Source organism: Alosa pseudoharengus, unplaced genomic scaffold (assembly GCF_046254945.1).
Source record: "Alosa pseudoharengus isolate Yale_2024_CS ecotype anadromous, Long Island Sound unplaced genomic scaffold, YU_APseudo_1.1 YU_APseudo_1.1_scf_11, whole genome shotgun sequence".
Lineage (NCBI taxonomy): Eukaryota > Metazoa > Chordata > Actinopteri > Clupeiformes > Clupeidae > Alosa > Alosa pseudoharengus.
In genome coordinates this window covers 40,974,693-40,993,630 of record NW_027468576.1, presented here as the reverse complement: position 1 = coordinate 40,993,630, position 18,938 = coordinate 40,974,693, and the positions used below count along the sequence as shown (strand labels likewise).

General features: G+C 42.7%; 1 protein-coding gene across 4 annotated transcripts in view; it reads left to right on the top strand.

Moving 5' to 3' along the window:
* The first annotated feature begins 1,790 nt into the window (after positions 1–1,790).
* Positions 1,791–18,938, top strand: part of il12rb1 (interleukin 12 receptor subunit beta 1) — a 56,063-nt gene continuing 38,915 nt past the window's right edge. Inside the window, exons 1-8 of one of the 4 annotated variants that reach the window (XM_076279193.1) lie at positions 1,791–3,365; positions 5,116–5,245; positions 5,871–6,040; positions 6,254–6,399; positions 6,504–6,540; positions 6,879–6,995; positions 14,668–14,750; positions 15,815–16,031. In XM_076279193.1, coding sequence (XP_076135308.1) covers positions 3,302–3,365; positions 5,116–5,245; positions 5,871–6,040; positions 6,254–6,399; positions 6,504–6,540; positions 6,879–6,995; positions 14,668–14,750; positions 15,815–16,031 — 964 coding nt within the window. In that variant the 5' untranslated portion in view covers positions 1,791–3,301. Of the gene's footprint in view, positions 3,366–5,115; positions 5,246–5,458; positions 5,538–5,870; positions 6,041–6,253; positions 6,400–6,503; positions 6,541–6,878; positions 6,996–14,667; positions 14,751–15,814; positions 16,032–18,938 lie in introns of those variants that run through there. The other 3 variants (XM_076279192.1, XM_076279191.1, XM_076279194.1) reach the window with 3 other exon arrangements.

The following is an 18,938-nucleotide window of genomic DNA, read 5'->3' as shown; positions in this document are numbered from 1 at the left end:
TCCTGTGTTGGAGAGAGGACACTATTGGTTTTTATAGTTCACGTCAGTATTTGCATGAGACACGACTAGAAAGACTTGCGATAATATCAAACATGTTTGATATTGCCGTAACGGCAAAACTAGAAAAGGACTGACTCCGACTGACTTAACCTGTTGAGGAGTACGGTCACAAATATGTGATCAGATGCAGCTGGGCCCCCCTGGGAGTACGATCACAAATATGTGATTAGAACGTTTTTGAAAAAGGTTCTATACCATGATGCAACAATTACCCAATACAATTTCTTCCTGGACTATGCATAGTGACACTTTGAGACACCTGGACACTTTGAACACTTTTTCCACTTTCCAGACTCTTTTTAGCTGCTCTTTGCTATGTACCACTCAGCTGTGGCACATGTGATGAACCACTTTTTTCTTCTCATCACAACCACGGCTGTGTGTGTGTGTGCTTTATGTGTGTGTGTGTGTGTGTGAGAGATCTAACTTTGGCTAGATGTCTGTAAGTGTGTGCTGTATGGTGAATATATGTGCAATGATGTGTGTAATGTCTGTATGTTTGTTTATTCTGTATGTATGTATGCTACTGGACACCTTAATTTCCCTCGGGATAAATAAATTATACTCTACTCTTTACTCTACCCTCAGAGACTTTTCTGCCATTACATTTTAAGAACACTGAAACTATAGAAATTTCTCGTAGAATTCTAGAAGGAGCCAGGAAAATAATTCACTCTCTGCAGAACGGCATTGTCTTAAAGAATTCACTCCTCAACAGGTTAAAACCGCTAAGATTGGCACCTTACACTTAACCATCTAGTTGACGGGAGCGCGCTGCGATTCCAGTACAACTCCCATGATTTCTGTCCGACTTTGGAAATTTAGTCGCCGACTGTGAAAACAGACCAAAATCGTACAATGTAAGGCCGCCATTAGTCCGCCATAATTTGACAAATCTGGACTACAGACAGACCATTTAACACCTGGACTCTTCCTCTATGGAGAAATAGGGGCCTATTTAAATATGTGCAGAATTAATTTTGGCATTGCTTTCCTGTGTTGCCAGTTAATCGTTAACAATCATGTTGCTAATTATTTGTAAAACATTCCTCCTTTTGTTTTCCAGCATTTTGTTATCCCCGTCCCAACTTTTTTTGATGTGTGTGTGTGTGTGTGTTACTTACGTAGATGAGCTGCTGTGTGTAGCGCAGGTGGGGTGTGTGAAGGATAGCTCCATCATGAAGCTTCTATAGTGTGTGTGAGTGTGTGTGTTGCGTACGTAGATGAGCTGCTGTGTGTAGCGCAGATGGGGTGTATGTAGGATCGCTCATCACCACTCTAGTGCCACCGAAATAGGACACTGAAATCCTTTTACTATTGGAGTCGCTCAGATAGAAACCACTGTAAAGTGGTTAGGACACTTGCCAAACTAATTAACATATCTCAAGCCAAACATCCCTGGTGTGGTTTTGACAATCAGAAAAGGAATTTACCTTAGACTAGGCTATATACTGAAACAGGTTAATGATGTAAAGTCAAGTGCGCTTCTATGGGTCTGGTGTGCACGCGCCGTTTTTATTGATGAGTCGGAGTGGCAAGTGCTGCGCATAGTTGCAGTGGAATGTGGCTGCCCAGGGCATTATAAAACTTCTCACTCGTAGGCCTACTCATACATGGCGCTGAAATGGCGTATTTAGCTGTCTAAATTCGAATCATATCATGCTGGGTGAGAAATCGTTGGACATCCATTATTTTGTTATTCAGCACCCCTGGTCAAAAATATGTTCCCGCGCGCCTGGAGCCTCACGGCTGAGTCAGAGGCAGCTAACGGCTAACAGACAGCTAACACACTGGCTGAGTCAGAGGCAGCTAACGGCTAACAGACAGCTAACACACTGGCTGAGTCAGAGGCAGCTAACGGCTAACAGACAGCTAACACGGCACACTTTTGACACTTAAAATGTCCCACGGCACACTAACATCCTGTGTGAAGAAAAAATGAACGTACCATAGCCTAAAATTTCCAACAATACACAGATAGGGCCTTATTATGGCTTCTATGCAAGACCTGCTCAATAAAACAAGTGCCCTCTGTTTCATTTGTAGGTGACTATATCTAATTTAATTGTTGTTATGAACTGGATATGTGATGATTCTGTGAATACTGGATATGGGGCCCCCGTTGCCTGCATACCACAAATAGTGCAATCATACAATCAATGAGAGCATGTGGTTATAAATTCTTTGATGCAGTTGCTTTGAACAGTTGCTTTTCTGGACCAGTGAGTGACATTTGGGTAATTTTCTGCGGCACACCTGATGATCTCTCACGGCACACTAGTGTGCCCCGGCACAGTGGTTGAAAAACACTGAGCTAACAGACTATTCTACCCTGGACCCTGTCCTACCAGTGTTGCTGCGCATAAAAATCCCTTGATAACTCAGAGATCAGTGATCAGTGAAATTCAACTGTCCTCAAACGTGTGTGTGTGTGTGTGTGTTTGATCTGCCTCTATGTGTGTTAGATGTTATGAGTCGTCTCTGTTGTGTCAGAGTTTCATAAGCTGTAAATGAAAGTGTGTTGTTGTTTTAACCTAATCCATTTTTCCATTCTCTTGCTCCTCATCACATCGACATCAGTGCTCTTTGGAGCTGGCCAATGGTCTGAGAACATTTACTTTTCTGCTTGATCTGGGTGCGTTGGTTTCACCTTTGCCTGGACTTGAACAAATAACTAACCTTATTTCTACACTTGTGTGTCAGGAAATGTGACTTTTAGAGGGACAGTAAGAGGATGTAAAAGCTTAGGAACAGTTTCAGGGTTCTAGTTCCATTTACTGTAAGTCACCCACACAGCTCATGTCACCTACCAACCAAATATGGAGATTTCATGCTGTTAGAATCTTTTACAAATGTTACACTCTGGCCAATGAATCTATTGTGTAAAGATGTCAGCTTGAGTTGCGAGGTAGAGGCATATTTTGAGCGCGTTCAGGCTACCGAGTGGGCCGGGTGAGGTCCCCTCCCTCGCAGGGCCTGTGGTTTGTGGTCAGCTGTGCTCTCGCTACCTGACGCAAAGCAAGAAATGTGCTGACATTTGCGCTCACTGGAGACTCTCCTTGACAAACAGTCGTACGACGTGGTGGATCATGTTGCTCACGAGTCCAGTCCGGCTGCCTGAGAGATCAAACAAGCCTGAGTGGGCCTGACCGGCTCGGTTCTGAAGGGGTCCGTCCGGAGAGACCTGGAGGAGTGTGCGAGACTGTGCTGTCTTCCCCTGTGCGTTGTCGGAGGAGAGAACATGGGTGTGTGTGTTCCGCTGTGCGGGCTGCTGTGTGTGCTTGTCTCGGCGTCTCCAGCCAGAGGTAAGGCCTCTTATCTTCCACATCGGCTGTGGCTTCAGTCTGCTCACTACAAAACCAGCACAGTGACAAGACCCACCTAGCGCAGACGTGTTACAATTAGCGGAAACCTCTGGTTAGCTTATCAGCTTATTCTGGTTTCTATATACTACTGGTGTGTGTTTGATTCTACTGAAGATATAGTGTGTTAGGCTCAGACACACACACACACACAAACCTAATATCCAATCTTTGATGGCAATCTTCAATCAATCTGAGCTGTTATGCCATTGTGTTAGTCAAAAGAATAGGAGGTGAAGTGATTAAAGATATTATTTGGTCACAGTATACTGTAATTTCCCAACTATTAGCCGCGACTTATACATTGACTTTGCTAAATTTCTTCAGCTATGAGGTTAATACACGGGGGCAGTTAAGATGGTATTACAGTTTTTCTCCATGGGTTTGGCTCATTTCTTGAAACTACATTCTCAAAACACTAAGATTATTTGGCAAAACGGTCTTACAGTTCAGGACAGCACCAATGCTCACTTGCAAAAGCTCATATCTCTCCCAAAACCTTTCACTCATGCTTCAAAACTAAATTCCTTTCCCATATAAAGAGTCAGTGCCACGAAAATGGCAAAGATCCTTCTCAATTGCTTTGGCTCATTTCTTGAAACAGACTGGACGTTCTCAACACTCTTGGTGCTTTTGCCAAAATAACCTGGATGGTTCAGCACAACACCATGGTTCACCTGCAAAAGCTCATATCTCTCCAAAAACAGTTCACTCATGTGTCAAAACTAAATTTCTTTTTCATATAAATAGTCAGTGCCCCCAAAATGCATCGTCCCTTTGCCATTGTGTAAGCACTGCAAGTCAAAATGTTTAGATGTTTTGTCACCATTGAAATATCTCTCATGTCCACCTCTCAGTCTTAGCCCAGTTCTTCATTGACCATGGTTACTGTACTCGTTTTAGCTAACAGAATATAATTGTGTATAAAACGGAAAAAGAAAAAAATTTGGATTTTACGGTAAGAGAAATGAGAAACTGCCTTTTTGATGTGCACAAGTGACACAATGATGTGAAGATTGAACAGGTAGTTTTGAGAATTTCATTTCTGATCTGAGAAATGTACCAAAGTGACTGAGAAAAACTGTAAAAAGAAAATGTAGTGCAATATAGTGCAATATAAACACATAAACAAAAAACAAGGAAAATGATATGTAGCTTACAGTGCTGAAAAAAAAGAGAAATATATATGGTATTCATGGTATTATGTTCTTGTTATGTCCATGTTATTTTAAGAATGTAATTTCTGTTTCAAGAAATGAGCCAAACCAATGGAGAAAAACTGTAATATGTTTTGTTTCTTTTAACTTGCATAAAACACTGTCCTGCGGCTTATACACAATGCCGCTAATACACAGGAAATTACTGTACTGTATGCAGTCCAATTAATAGTAATGCACCTGGTGCCAGTATTTGCTGTACTTCAATAATTAAATAGGATAAATAAATACATAAATAATAAATAAAATTAGGATGAGAGATGATAAGACACTGAGACTCATAATAGGATGAGAGGCGATGCTCTGTCATATACTGTCTGACTCATCCCTGCCATAGGGGACAGTTTACCGTATGACTCTGACTCCTGCCATAGGGGACAGTTTACCGTATGACTCTGACTCCTGCCATAGGGGACAGTTTACCATATGACTCTCATAGGGGACAGTTTACCATATGACTCTGACTCCTGCCACAGGGGACAGCACCTGTACAGCCCCTTCCAGCCCTGTGTGCTACAAGTCCAGCAGAAGACCAGACGTGGATTTTAAATGTGAATGGACATCAGCAGAGGACATGCGAGGCTTTTCATATACTCTTCACCTGAGGTACAGTGAGCTTCATATACTCTTCACCTGAGGTACAGTGAGCTAACACACTGAAACTTTCATTCAAACATTCATTCACAACAAACAAGCACAACACACTCAAGATGACTTCATACGAGGTCAGCAGACTATGCATGATTATACTTCCTTTGATATCAGTAGATCTGGTTCCAGGCAGGCTCACCAGGAACGGAACTGAAGCCTTCCGTTTGCGGAGCGTATGCTGCAACAGTTAGTCCGTTTGCTGAGAGTATGCTGCAACAGTTAGCTTCCATGTGTGGAGCGTATGAGGGTATGCTACAACAGTCAGCTTCCATTTGCTGAGGGTATGAGCGTATGCTGCAACAGTTAGCTTCCATGTGTGGAGTGTATGCTGCAACAGTTAGCTTCCATGTGTGGAGCATATGAGCGTATGCTGCAACAGTTAGCTTCCATGTGTGGAGCGTATGCTGCAACAGTTAGCTTCCATGTGTGGAGCATATGCTGCAACAGTTAGCTTCCATTTGAATCAATGGAACTGGCTACACCAAACGTGATAGCAGCACATACATTCAAAAAAATTAGACCTGTTGGTGTAATGCTGTCTAAGTCATTCAAGGTCCCTGTTGTCTTGTTTTTGCTGAAGGAATGAAACAGAGAACATTTTTGAAAATATATCTGTGGGAGAGAAGCAGTCGTGCACACTGACATACGAGCGTGTCACTACATACATCCCCCTGCAAATATGGGTGTCTGCTCATAGAAACCACAGCAGCTGCTCCTCAGCCCACACCTACATACAACTGGACCAGTCAGGTAAAGACTCTCCCCTAATACTGGACAATATTCATCAGCTACAAATGTTTAGCTAGAGAGGTTTGCTCCAGAGTTACGGTTTGCTGACGGGGTTAGGATTAGGGTTTTCTGACAGGGTTAGGGTAAGGGTTTGCTGACGAGGTTAGAGTTACTGTTTGCTGACGGGGTTAGGGTAAGGGTTTTCTGATGGACTGTTCCTGTTTCAACCCTCAGTTAAATATCCTGCGCCTGCGGTAAAACATAAGTCAAGATCATCTGGACTGTTGATCCTAAAGATGGACAAGCCTGCAGACTTCAAGGCTGCGGACTATCAGATCAGATATAAGGAGACGAGAGACAACACAAGCCCTTGGGCATATGTAAGGCGTCACATGCACTTCCTATAGTGCTAAGACCTCCATCAGTTTTTTGTGATTTGTTTTATTTTTAATAATGATGTCTTTTTCTGTCACTCATGGTAAAGAAAAACTTTACGACTGAAGAACATAAAAACATAACAGGTGTGTGTCCTGCATATCACATTGGTTTTTCCTGGACATATACTTTATACCTGATACTCACTTTCAGGGTTCCTTTACACAAACATTCCTTTCCCTCATCTTTCACAGAAACTATATCCTATACCTGACATTTGCATATTGATACACACTGTATGTGTAATGTGTGTGTTTTTAGCCCACATCTGTAATCTCATTAGCATAGCACTATTAGTGTAGCACACTCATTAGCGTAGCACACTATTAGCGTAGCACACTATTAGCGTAGCACACTCACTACCATGACAACCAGGGATATGTAGAAGCGATGAGTATGTCAACGGTGCTTCTCTCTTGTCCAGACGTCTTTCAAATGTCCGTCAGGATGGAGGCGGCCTACGAGCTTCATGTGCGACGCCGAGCAAGGCAGGTCAGGTACGCGGCGTGGAGCGACGAGACCTACATCATCATCCCTGTCCGTGAGTCGCATCAAGTAATATGGAATAAAATATATAATTAGATAGATTAGATTAGATTAGATAGATTAGATTCAACTGTCATTTTGCAGTGTACAAGTACAGAGGCAACGAAATGCAGTTGCGAATTCGCAGTTTGCAAGAGAATACAGTACAGTGCAGTGTAGACAGTAGTATGGTTTACAGTAATATAAATTAAATATAAATATAAATATGTGCAGTGTAGACAGTAGTATACAGTTAAGAAGTGGTATGGTTTACAGTAATATAAATTAAATATAAATATATGCAGTGTAGACAGTAGTGTACAGTTAAGAAAGTGGTATGGTTTACAGTAATATAAATTAAATATAAATATGTGCAGTGTAGACAGTAGTATACAGTTAAGAAAGTGGTATGGTTTACAGTAATATAAATTAAATATAAATATAAATGTGCAGTGTAGACAGTAGTATACATTTAAGAAAGTGGTATGGTTAACAGTAATATAAATTAAATATAAATATGTAGACAGTAGTATACAGTTAAGAAAGTGGTATGGTGTACAGTAATATAAATTAAATATAAATATAAATATGTGCAGTGTATTAGCAGTAGCCTTATAATAGCAGAATAGATATGTATATGCAGTATGAACTATGTATGATTGTTCAGTAATTGGGTGACACTTTACTTGACGGGTGAGTTCATAACACATTCATAGCAGCTGTCATAAACTGCATATAAAGCATTCATGACTGTTTCATGAGACATGACTCAACATTCATCCCGAACCTTCATGAATGTGGAAGACAGAACGACGACAACTTAACAGTCCAACAATCGTAAAATAAAAGTCCAACAATCGTAAAGCAGCATTGCGTTTTTGTTCCAAACCTCTTACCTGAATCGCCTCATGAATGCTTTATGTGCATTTTATGACACGCAGCTGCTATGAATGTGTTATGAACTCACCCGTCAAGTAAAGTGTTACCAGTAATTCTGACCAATCAGAGTTCAGAAGGGTGACAGCCGCTGAACCTGGTGCAGCTTCCTCTGAACCTGCTGGTTCGGGGGTGGAGAGACCTGTAATGCCTTCCGGAGGGGAGTGGGGTAAACAGTCTGTGGTTGGGGTGAGAACAGTCTTTGATGATGCTGCGCGCCTTACGTAAGCATCTCTTATAGTACGGTGTCTTGTGTAATTCCGCTGGATTTTCTTGTAAAAATGGTTTTTTTTGCATATTTTGCTAGTATAGAGTCTAAGGAACAAGATTTTTTTTGTCTTCAAATTTTCACGATCCATTTTCACACTTAGATGACATCATCATTTATATAATGCATAATTAAGACTGGGACTACTATCACTTGGGGGTCAAATGTGAGAAAACACTGGTAAAGAGGGTATTCTGCCTAATTTTTGGGTGCTGATTCTGAATATCATATTTACTTAGCTGATTTTTTAGTTTTAAACCTGCTAATTAGCATTTGCGGCCTAAAACTGGCCTCCATAGGCAACATAGAACGGGTGAATAGGGTAAAAAATTTAACTCCTTGATATTCTTATGAAACTTTACTAGTTGATTAGTTATGTAGAGACAATATTTTTTTGCATTACAAGTTTTCTGAAAATATATGTTTAAGCATGTAATTTAACAATAACTCATTAATTATGCACTAATTTGCATACATTTCAATTACAGACATCTGAATATTGGATAGTTAACATTGAATGTATACATTCAGGTTTGCCTTCAGAACTTTTTCTGGATTCAGAGCCTTAAAAGAATGGCTTGTTCAAGCACCAGTCCTAGGTTATGCCGATTTCAGTCGTCCCTTTATCTTAGAGACGGATGCATGCCATGCAGGATTGGGGGCAGTTTTGTCACAGGAGAAGGATGGGTTACAGCGACCAATAGCCTTTGCTAGCCGGGACTTGCGGCCAAGTGAGAGGAACATGTCAAATTATAGTGCCATGAAACTCAAACTCCTTGCAGTCAAGTGGGCAATCACAGAAAAAAATGTCAAGTATCTCCTGGGCAACACGTTCACCGTGTACACTGACAACAATCCCCTCCAATACTTGCAGTCAGCGAAACTGGGCGCTCTGGAACATTGCTGGGTTTCTCAGCTTGCCCTCTTTATTACAACATCAAATATTGTCCTGGGCCAGCTAATTGCAATGCCGATACCCTTTCTAGGCTTCCCACAAGCCCCACTAACACTTTGCGATTTGTGTCACACGGCCTGGACGTCCCCCTGCCGCTTGCCATAGCCAACATGCAAGCCTCAAGTGCACCTATCCAAGACTCTTGGATGACAGAATCTTGTATGGTGGACACCATCCCTGGTCGAACCAAAAGAGACCGGAAAGTCCTGCAAGGGACTGATCCCTGTATTTCCAGATACCTGTGGTTTTGGTGACAGGGACGACCACATACCCGTATTTCCAGATACCTGTGGTTTTGGTGACAGGGACGACCACATACCCGTTAAGACAAGTGGAGTGAACCAAGGGAAGTCCGCAATTGATAAAGCAGTGGTCCCAGATACAGGAAGTGGATGGGACCTTGTACCGAGCGATCCAGGCTCCTCCTTCCAGGGATCCAGTGCTGCAGCTTTTACTGCCAAAGGTGTTGCGAGTCAAAGTGCTCACTAGCCTACACAACAACCACGGCCATCTGGGGGTGGACAGGACCACAGATCTGATATGACAGAGGTGCTACTGGCCCCAGATGTGGCATGAGGTGCAAAAGTGGTGTTCTGAGTGTGAGCACTGTGCTTGCTAAAGCAAGACAACCCAAGCCAGAACCTTCTTGGGAAATATGCTAGCCCCTAAGCCTTTGTAGATAATCTCCATTGACTTTACTCTCTTGGATTGGGCTAGCACAGGACAAGAGAATGTTCTGGTAGTCACAAATGTTTTCTCAAAGTTTACCCAGGCCTTTCCCACCCCTGATCAGAGAGCTTCCACCGTAGCTAAGATTCTAACTGAGAGATGGTTTTATGTGTATGGCGTGCAAAGGAGAATCCACTCTGATCAGGGGAGCAGCTTTGAGGAGGAGCTGTTGAAACACCTGTGTGACACCTATAACAAAGACTAGAACCACCACTTATCATCCAGAGGGGAATGGTCAATGTGAACGTTTCAACAGGACACTTCATGACTTGCTCAGGACCTTACCCCCTGAAAAGAAGCGTAAATGGCCCCAGTTGCTCCCTCAGCTCCTGTTCGCCTATAATACCACCGTGTACCAGTCCACACAGCACTCCCCATACGAGCTGATGTTCGGTCAGAAGCCACAGTTACCAGTCGACCACCTACTTGGATATACTGGAGGTGACCACAGGGTCAGTCCACCGACTGATTGGGTGGTGCAACATCAAGAGTACCTGACTTCTGTCTATGCTAGTGCTAGGAGACACTTAGAAGAGGCTGCGGCATATCGTAGGCATGGTGGTCCTAACACTGTAGTCCTCTTCAAAGTGGTTGTATGCACATCCCACCTCACTGAGGCCAGGTGCAGGACAAAAAAGCTTATCAAGGAAAGAAGAGTAGTTGTCCGCACACTGCCATCATAACACATAACGCAACGTTTCGACCCACCAGAGTCATCATGAAGACCCTGGTGGGTCGAAACGTTGCGTTATGTTTTTAACTCAATAAATTTAGTTCTTCTGGGAGATTGCAGTGTGCGGTCCTGACACTGTACCCATATTACCACCTGGCACTCTAGTCTTTTTCTAGTGGGCAGTGGTAGTGTAGTGGTTAAGGAGCTGGGCTAGCGTGCAGTAGCCTGAAAGTTGTCGGTCGGTTCAATTCCCGGCTTTCACTGTTATGCCCTTGAGCAAGGCACTTAACCCCAAGTTGCTCCGGGGACAATGTGATCTCTTGTAATATAGCTGACATACAGTATGTAAGTGACTTTGGTGTCTGCTAAATATATGTAAACTCTTTTGCAAGAACCATTTTCATGGTCGCCACAAAATCCAGGATACATGGGTGTCTACCAAGTATGAAATTGTGTAGTGTCTTGATGGAATTGGCACACACTATAAGATCAGGCTGTATGGGGAAGAGGGGCCCCCTTAAGACGTTCCACTCATAATACTGCCGGACAGCATTCAAACCCCTTCCACCTCCCACAGTCTGTTTCACATGAGTTCTCTGCCAGTGTAGCAGAAGTAAATATTCTCCCCGTCCCCTTCAAGCCTTGGCAGTAGATAGGTATGCTACCAGGATGGTGAACTTTAAAGACAGGTGTGTATGCAGAAAGGCTGACCTGCAGCGCTGGCGCACACGTCCACCTGTGGGTGGTGATCATATACGTAGCTTCCTCTCTGGGAGAACACAGCCGGTCATTTGATATTTTTGCCGCATGGGTGTTTGTGGTTGTTGTTGTTGGAAGAACATGGCTTTATTCTTAATTCTAAGACTTCATTGCTTCTCTCGCACGCCCGGCCTGTTGGCTGTGGATAACCCGTAGCTTTTAAAGAGAGCAAATGCACATGGTTTAGTGTCTGAGCAATGTTTTCCCTTGAGTTTTTTGTTTTTTGTATTAGTTCAGGCTGTGAGAGGGCCATCCGTGGTTTGTCTGTTTGTTTGTACCTTATATTCTTTTGTTTGTTAATTTTGCCTACTGTTACTTAACTACCCATGCCTATGTCACCTGTGTTGCCTGTACTATTATTATTATTATAGATTATTTCCAAGACAAATTTCTCTTAAGGTAGACAATAGAATGACATGGCAGGTCAAGGAAAGCATCAAGAAAAGCAAAGATTAAGAAATCGTTTTTGACATGGGCAACAAGGGTGGAGGTGTTTTTACACTTTTCAGACACTCAAAGTTTGAAAACTATGGATATTGTTTTAGAACCAACAACCTTTCTACATTATCTGGGGGTTTTGTGTGCAAAAAGTGGAATTAATTGTCAAAAAATTAGAAGAAAATGTGAAAATCACTTTTCGGACTAGATATAATCGCTTATTTTAAAACATACAGAAAAAAACACTAAAGATGGATCGTGAAAATTTGAAGACAAAAAAAATCTTGATCCTTAGACTCTATATTAGCAAAATATGCAAAAAAATTAATTTTTACATGAAAATCCAGCGGGACCCTATTTTCCAAACACAGCGTACTGTACTATTACCTTGGATGGCCTCGATGGAGGGGAGTGAGGAACCGATGATTCATTGGGCAGTTTTCACCACCCTCTGCAGTGCAGTAAACTGTTTTTAACGAAAATACTTGAAATAAACAAGTATATTATCACTGATTCAAGTCAAATCTGTCACGTTTTCAGAGAGTGGGACTCAGGTTCAGATATGACAAACACCCAGAATTGACTCAGATGAGGAGATTTATTAACAGACAAAAAACAGAGCTTTCGCAGTCCTGAGAGTAATCCACAGGGAACACACTGGGCCAATCTTCAACAGAAAGCAGTCTTCAGAAAAAACACAAAAAACAGTTCAGAAAGAAACAGTTGTAGAAGGCAAAACCCCAGCAGGAGAACAGGGCACAGGCAACTGGACACTCCAGAGAGGGTGCAGGTGAAACACAAAAGGCAATCCTCCTTCACGGCAGTAGGCCAGTCTTCATTCACCGGCAACAAAACACAGGCAGGCAAAAAACAGAAAAAACTTGGTGGCAAAAGTACTAAATCTTCAGGCAGAGAACAGAGCCGATGACACATCAGACAGAGGTCAAAAGCAGGCAGCAAAAACTCACAGTCAGGCAGGCAGGTCGCACTCGAGAACTGCTACGAGAAGACGGAACGTTCTGACAGGGAGGCAGACTGGTAATGGGGATTTTTAGCAGAGCACTGATTGTTATAAGTTAAGTTCACAGTGAGGTGGAGGTAGAGTAAATAGAATTTAGCAGCAGAGAAACGTGCAGGAGTGCATTTCAGTTCAGTGTGAAACATTTGCATCATGTTTTATTGTTTAACAGTCTGACTGCTTGAGGGAAGAAGCTCCTCCCCATTCTGGAGGTGCGGGCAGTTATACTGCACCACCTTCTACCTGATGGCAGTGAGGAGAAGAGTGCAGTTATGCTGCGGTAGCTTCTACCTGATGAGGAGAAGAGGGCAGTTATGCTGCGGTAGCTTCTACCTGATGGCAGTGAGGAGAAGAGGGCAGTTATGCTGCTGCGGTAGCTTCTACCTGATGGCAGTGAGGAGAAGAGTGCATGGGACGGGTGTGTTGTGTCCTTAACGGTGCTCGTGGCTTTGCACAGATAGCGGGTGTTGTAGATGTCAGAGGGGGAGGGAAGAGAGGCCTCAGGGATCTTTTTAGCCGTCCTCACAATCCGCTGCAGGGCCTTTCATTCTGCAGCAGTGCAGTTACCAAACCACACTGAGATGGCACCGCTGAGGATGCTCTCAATAGTCCCTCTGTAGAAGGTAGTCAGGATTTACAAAATCTGGAAAGACAGATGAGGAACAAAATGTAAAGCATTTTCAATATGACGAGGTTCAGCCGTAATGTTTGCTATGTCTGTGCTATTTCTTGATACTTTACGTAGATATTGTATGTTTACTGTAAAAAGACAAACAAGCAAACAAGACAAACATTGCATTCCTCACAAGATGTACCGGTAACTGTCATTTACATGTTAGCATACGATACATGTAAGGCCTACAGTAAGCATACGATACATGTAAGGCCTACAGTAAGCATACGATACATGTAAGGCCTACAGTAAGCATACGATACATGTAAGGCCTACAGTTAGCATACGATACATGTAAGGCCTACAGTTAGCATACGATAAGACAAATTCATACATTACTACATACACAACTACAACTTGTCAGCTTTCTCTAAATGTGCATTTGGCCTTCAACATAGAACAGAAATAATGAATGGCCTTCAACATAGAACAGAGGTAATGAATGGCCTTCAACATAGAACAGAGGAAATGAATGGCCTTCAACATAGAACAGAGTTGGTCTCTCTTATTGATAATGAAAGTTTAGGTATGAAGGCTTTGGTCTAAGCATTCGTTTAAGTTATGTTGCAAGACATTTAGGCATGAAGGCTTTATGTTGCAAGACGTTTAGGCATGAAGGCTTTGGTCTAAACTCTTTTTTAGTGTGAAAGTAAAGGGCAGAAGGTGAAGCTCAAGTGGATCCCAGTTTCATTAGTTTCTTTGAGACAAACTGTAATAACATAACAATTTAAAACTGTAATAACATAACAATTTAAAACTGTAATAACAGAACCATTAAAAACTGTAATAACATAATGATTTAAAACTGTAATAACATAACAATTTAAAACTTTAATAACAGAACCATTTAAAACTGTAATAACATAACAATTTAAAACTAATAACAGAACCATTTGAAGAGCACTTTTAATGCAGTTGACACCAACTACTTAATGGTCCATACTTTGACTACTTAATGGTCCATACTTTGACTACTTAATGGTCCATACTTTGATGAAAAAATATAACAATGCCAGTCATGAATGAAATAATTGTAAAGATGACGGCATCAGAAAAACTAAAAGTACAGTGTGTTCTGACTTGAGTTTCGTTAAGTCTCCCAGATTGTGGTGAGTTGTTTGTGGTCCTGGTTTCGGTCCTGCTGACTTGCACGTTAACGAGGTCAGGTCAGCGACTGAGGCGAATTGTCACGTGTCACTCATGTCTCACGTCACGCTGTACCTGCTGACTGTGTTCCAGGACTTACCGCGGCGCTGGCCGTCTCATGGAACACCACTCTGAACCAAGAGAAGAATGCTCGCACACTCACGCTATCTTGGGAGGTAAGCTAGTGCAGTGTTTTTCAACCTTTTTTGTGCCACGGCACACTTTTGACACTTACATTGTCCCACGGCACACTAACATCCTGTGTGAAGAAAAAATAAACATACCATAGCCTAAAATTAAATAATACACAGATATGGCCTTATTATGGCTTCTATGCAAGACCTGCTCAATAAAACAAGCGCCCTCTGTTTCATTTGTAGGTGACTATATCTAATTTAATTGTTGTTATGAACTGGATATGTGATGATTCTGTGAATACTGGACATGGGGCCCCCGTTGTACAATGCCTGCATACCACAAATAGTGCAATCATACAATCAATGAGAGCATGTGGTTATAAATTCTTTGATGCAACAGTTGCTTTTCTGGACAAGTGAGTGACATTTGGGAAATTATCTGCGGCCCACCTGATGATCTCTCACGGCACACTAGTGTGCCCCGGCACAGTGGTTGAAAAACACTGAGCTAGTGCATGTGTGAGTGTGTGTGTATGTTCTGAGTCCACTGCTGTCTGGGTTCTAGGTCTGTTCTGAGTCCACTGCTGTCTGGGTTCTAGGCCTGTTTTGAGTCCACACCGTCTGGGTTCTAGGTCTGTTCTGGGTCTGCACCGTCTGGCCAGTGAGCTGATGAGCAACTGGACACAGAGAGTCACTCAAGTGTTGGATCAGTAACCTCTCTCTTTTTTCCTTTACATTCTCTCTCTCTCCCTCTTTTACATTCACTCTCTCTTTCCCTCTTTCACATTCTCTTTCTCTCTCTCCCTCCCTCTCTCCCTCTCACTCCTCTTTTACATTCTCCCACTCTCTCTCTCCTCTCTCTCTCTCACTCTCTCTCTCTCTCCCTCTCTCACCCTCTCCCTCTCTCCCTCCTCTCTCTCTCACTCTCTCTCTCACCCTCTCTCTCCCCTCTCTCTCACTCTCTCTCTCTCTCCCTCCATCTCACTCTCTCTCTCCCTCTCTCACCCTTCTCTCTCTCCCTCCCTCTCTCTCTCTCTCCCTCCCTCTCTCTCTCTCTCCCTCCTCTCTCTCACTCTCTCTCCCTCTCTCTCTCTCTCTCTCAGCATCCCTCTAGTGAGTTGAGTGCGGGAGGCCTGCGGTTCAATGTGTCCTACTCCGTGTGGCCCTGTGGCTCTAAAGCCCACAGCACAGAGGTCACAGAGGTCACAGAGGTCAAGCTCAACATCACTCTGTCTGAGGTCCAGTTCAGCATCTACGCCAGAAACCAAATGGGCAAGTCTCCCCTCCAGCAGATCACCGTTCCTGCACTCCACCTCACAAGTATGTGGACATAGATAATGTGCACATAGAGAATACTCACAAGTATGTGGACATAGATAATGTGCACATAGAGATTACTCACAAGTATGTGGACATAGATAATGTGCACATAGAGAATACTCACAAGTATGTGGACATAGATAATGTGCACATAGAGATTACTCACAAGTATGTGGACATAGATAATGTGTACATAGAGAATACTCACAAGTATGTGGACATAGATAATGTGCACATAGAGATTACTCACAAGTATGTGGACATAGATAATGTGCACATAGAGATTACTCACAAGTATGTGGACATAGATAATGTGTACATAGAGATTACTCACAAGTATGTGGACATAGATAATGTGCACATAGAGATTAGGGCTGCACGATTATGACCAAAATGATAATCACGATTATTTTGATCAATATTGAGATCACGATTATTTATCACGATTATTAATTCATTTTAGTGACAAAAATATTTTTTCCCTAAACATATTGGACTTGCTATCTGGCTCACCCAAATTCTTCCCCTCACATTTACTCCCCTAAATTACTGCAAATATAGATTTGACTGCGACTTCCAAACTTCCAAACAACTTCCAAACAAATGTTTTGTGCGTGCTACTTTGTTAATATTTGGGAAAACGCCCACCGGGAATCCTCCCAACGCTCCTCATTAGCCACTTAAGCTCTGCTTCGTGTTCATAAGTTTACTGTAATCGTTAGTCCAGGGGTGTCCAAACTTTTTGACTGAAGGGCCACATTGGGTTTTGAAAATTGGCCAGCGGGCCACACACAAATAATAATAATAATAATAATAATAATAATAATAATAATAATAATGTTTTGTATTATTTAAATGACAAAATAATTTTGTTGTAGAAAATTAATTTCTTAAGAAATACTGTTAATTTGATGCTGTTTAATTCATTTATAAATGGTGCACTGTCACTTTAAGACTCTTTGCCAGCTCCACTCAAATATAGCCTGTGGCTAGTGCTGTGCCTATGGCTGTGCCCTCTCACAGTTTATAAATGGTCAGTAGTGGGAACTACTGTTGCCATCGCCCCCTCTCCCACGCTCAAATGCGTCCCCAATTAAATGGACTATTAGCATAACGTAGTTAGATCTACTGCAATGGAGGTTCTATGTATCTCGATGTGACAAGCTGTTTTGACATTGACATTGTAAACGTTCTCTAAGAAGAGTGTAAAGCAGTTTGCAGTAGCCTAAAGTTAACCACAACGTCGTCTATCGCTGGAAATAAATAGCGAGCGGCCTATGATAAACTAATAAATGCTCGGCGGGCCGGATTAAAGTGCATGGCTGGCCGCAGTTTGGACACCCCTGGTTTAGTCATTCGTTGATATGTAAAACACTGACGTGTAGGCTACATTTTCATTATTGTTCACTCGTTTTGAGTAGGCTGTGTCTTGAAACACATATGCATTGTAGGTTGCACATGTAGCTTATAAAACACATGAATAAAATTCACGGATCCCGTCGTTAGCTCAACTCTTATTACAGTATAGGCTATCAGAGGAAGCAAACAAGGACTAAAAGTTAATGTGATAAAGAAGGCATGTGTGGTTTACGTCATGTGATGTGTTTCACGGTATGAGTTGAGAGCCCTGCCTTGCTTATATTTTTGGTTAACTTAACCCTTATAAGGTGTTCGGGTCTGTGGGACCCGTTTTCAGTTTTTAGCTTAATAAAAATGATACAAATAATTATTTTTTTAAACTAAGATTCATTGGCCTTGGCTCATTTTCTATGAGGAACATAAATCAGAAAACATTTTCAATGAACCCCCCCTGCATACCCCCCCTTCACATTTATATTACACACAGGATGTTCGGGTCCACTGGACCCGGAACTAGTTAAAGTGTGGAAATCAGGTCCTGTGTGTGTGTGTCAGTGTGTCAGAGGGTTTTGATGGTGATGCAGAGCAAATAGTTTCAAAGAAATGAGGATAACATTTCTGAAAATTCAGAGTCCGACACTGAGTTTGAAGAGGAGGATAAGCAGCCAGCTCCGAAACGTAAAAGAGCCTCAGGACTTAGCCCTTCAGCAGCCAGGACAAGCCTGCGAGCAGCCAGCCCCAAGACCATCCCGTGAGCAGGCAGGACCAGCCCGCAAGCAGCCAGCCCCAGGATCAGCCCGCAAGCAGCCAGCCCCAGGACCAACCCGTGAGCAGCTAGCTGTAGGACTACCCCGTCAGCCTACATCGAAACACAAGCGAACCCCAGCCCGCCAGCAGCCAGCCCCAAGACCGGCCAATAAGCAGCAAGCCACAGGACCAGCTCGTCAGTCAGCTTCAAAACGCAAGCAGGCCTCAGGACCAGATCGTGAGCAGCCAGCCATAGGACCAACCTGTCAGCCAGCTCCGAAACGCAAGCGAACCTCAGGACCAGCCCGCCAGCAGCCAGCCCCAGGACCAGCCGATGAGCAGCAAGCCACAGGACCAGCCGTTGAGCAGCCAGCCATAGAACCAGCCATTGAGCAGCCGGACATTGGACTAGACTGTCAGCAGCTTGCAAATGACAACATATGGATTTCAAAAAATGGTAGAATTGAATGGTCTTCCTGCTCAAGAAATAAACCCCCCTGCATGGCTGCCAATGTGATTCGGATGCTACCAGGACCTACATGCTCGATGTCTTCAATTCTTCTTTTTACCTTTTCATGCCATCCCCTATTAAAAAATACATATGCAATACACACACAGTGAGACTCTGCCCCTCATGTGTGGTATAGTCTGGTATAAAATTGCCGTGTTCAATGGCTTCAATGTGTTGTTCAGACAGATGTTATTGAGTATGTTCAATTTCTAATGAAATTCAAATAAATAAAACTTGCTTCATTTGTACAATTGTTGATTATTTTCCAGTTATGCCTGTTTTATGATGCA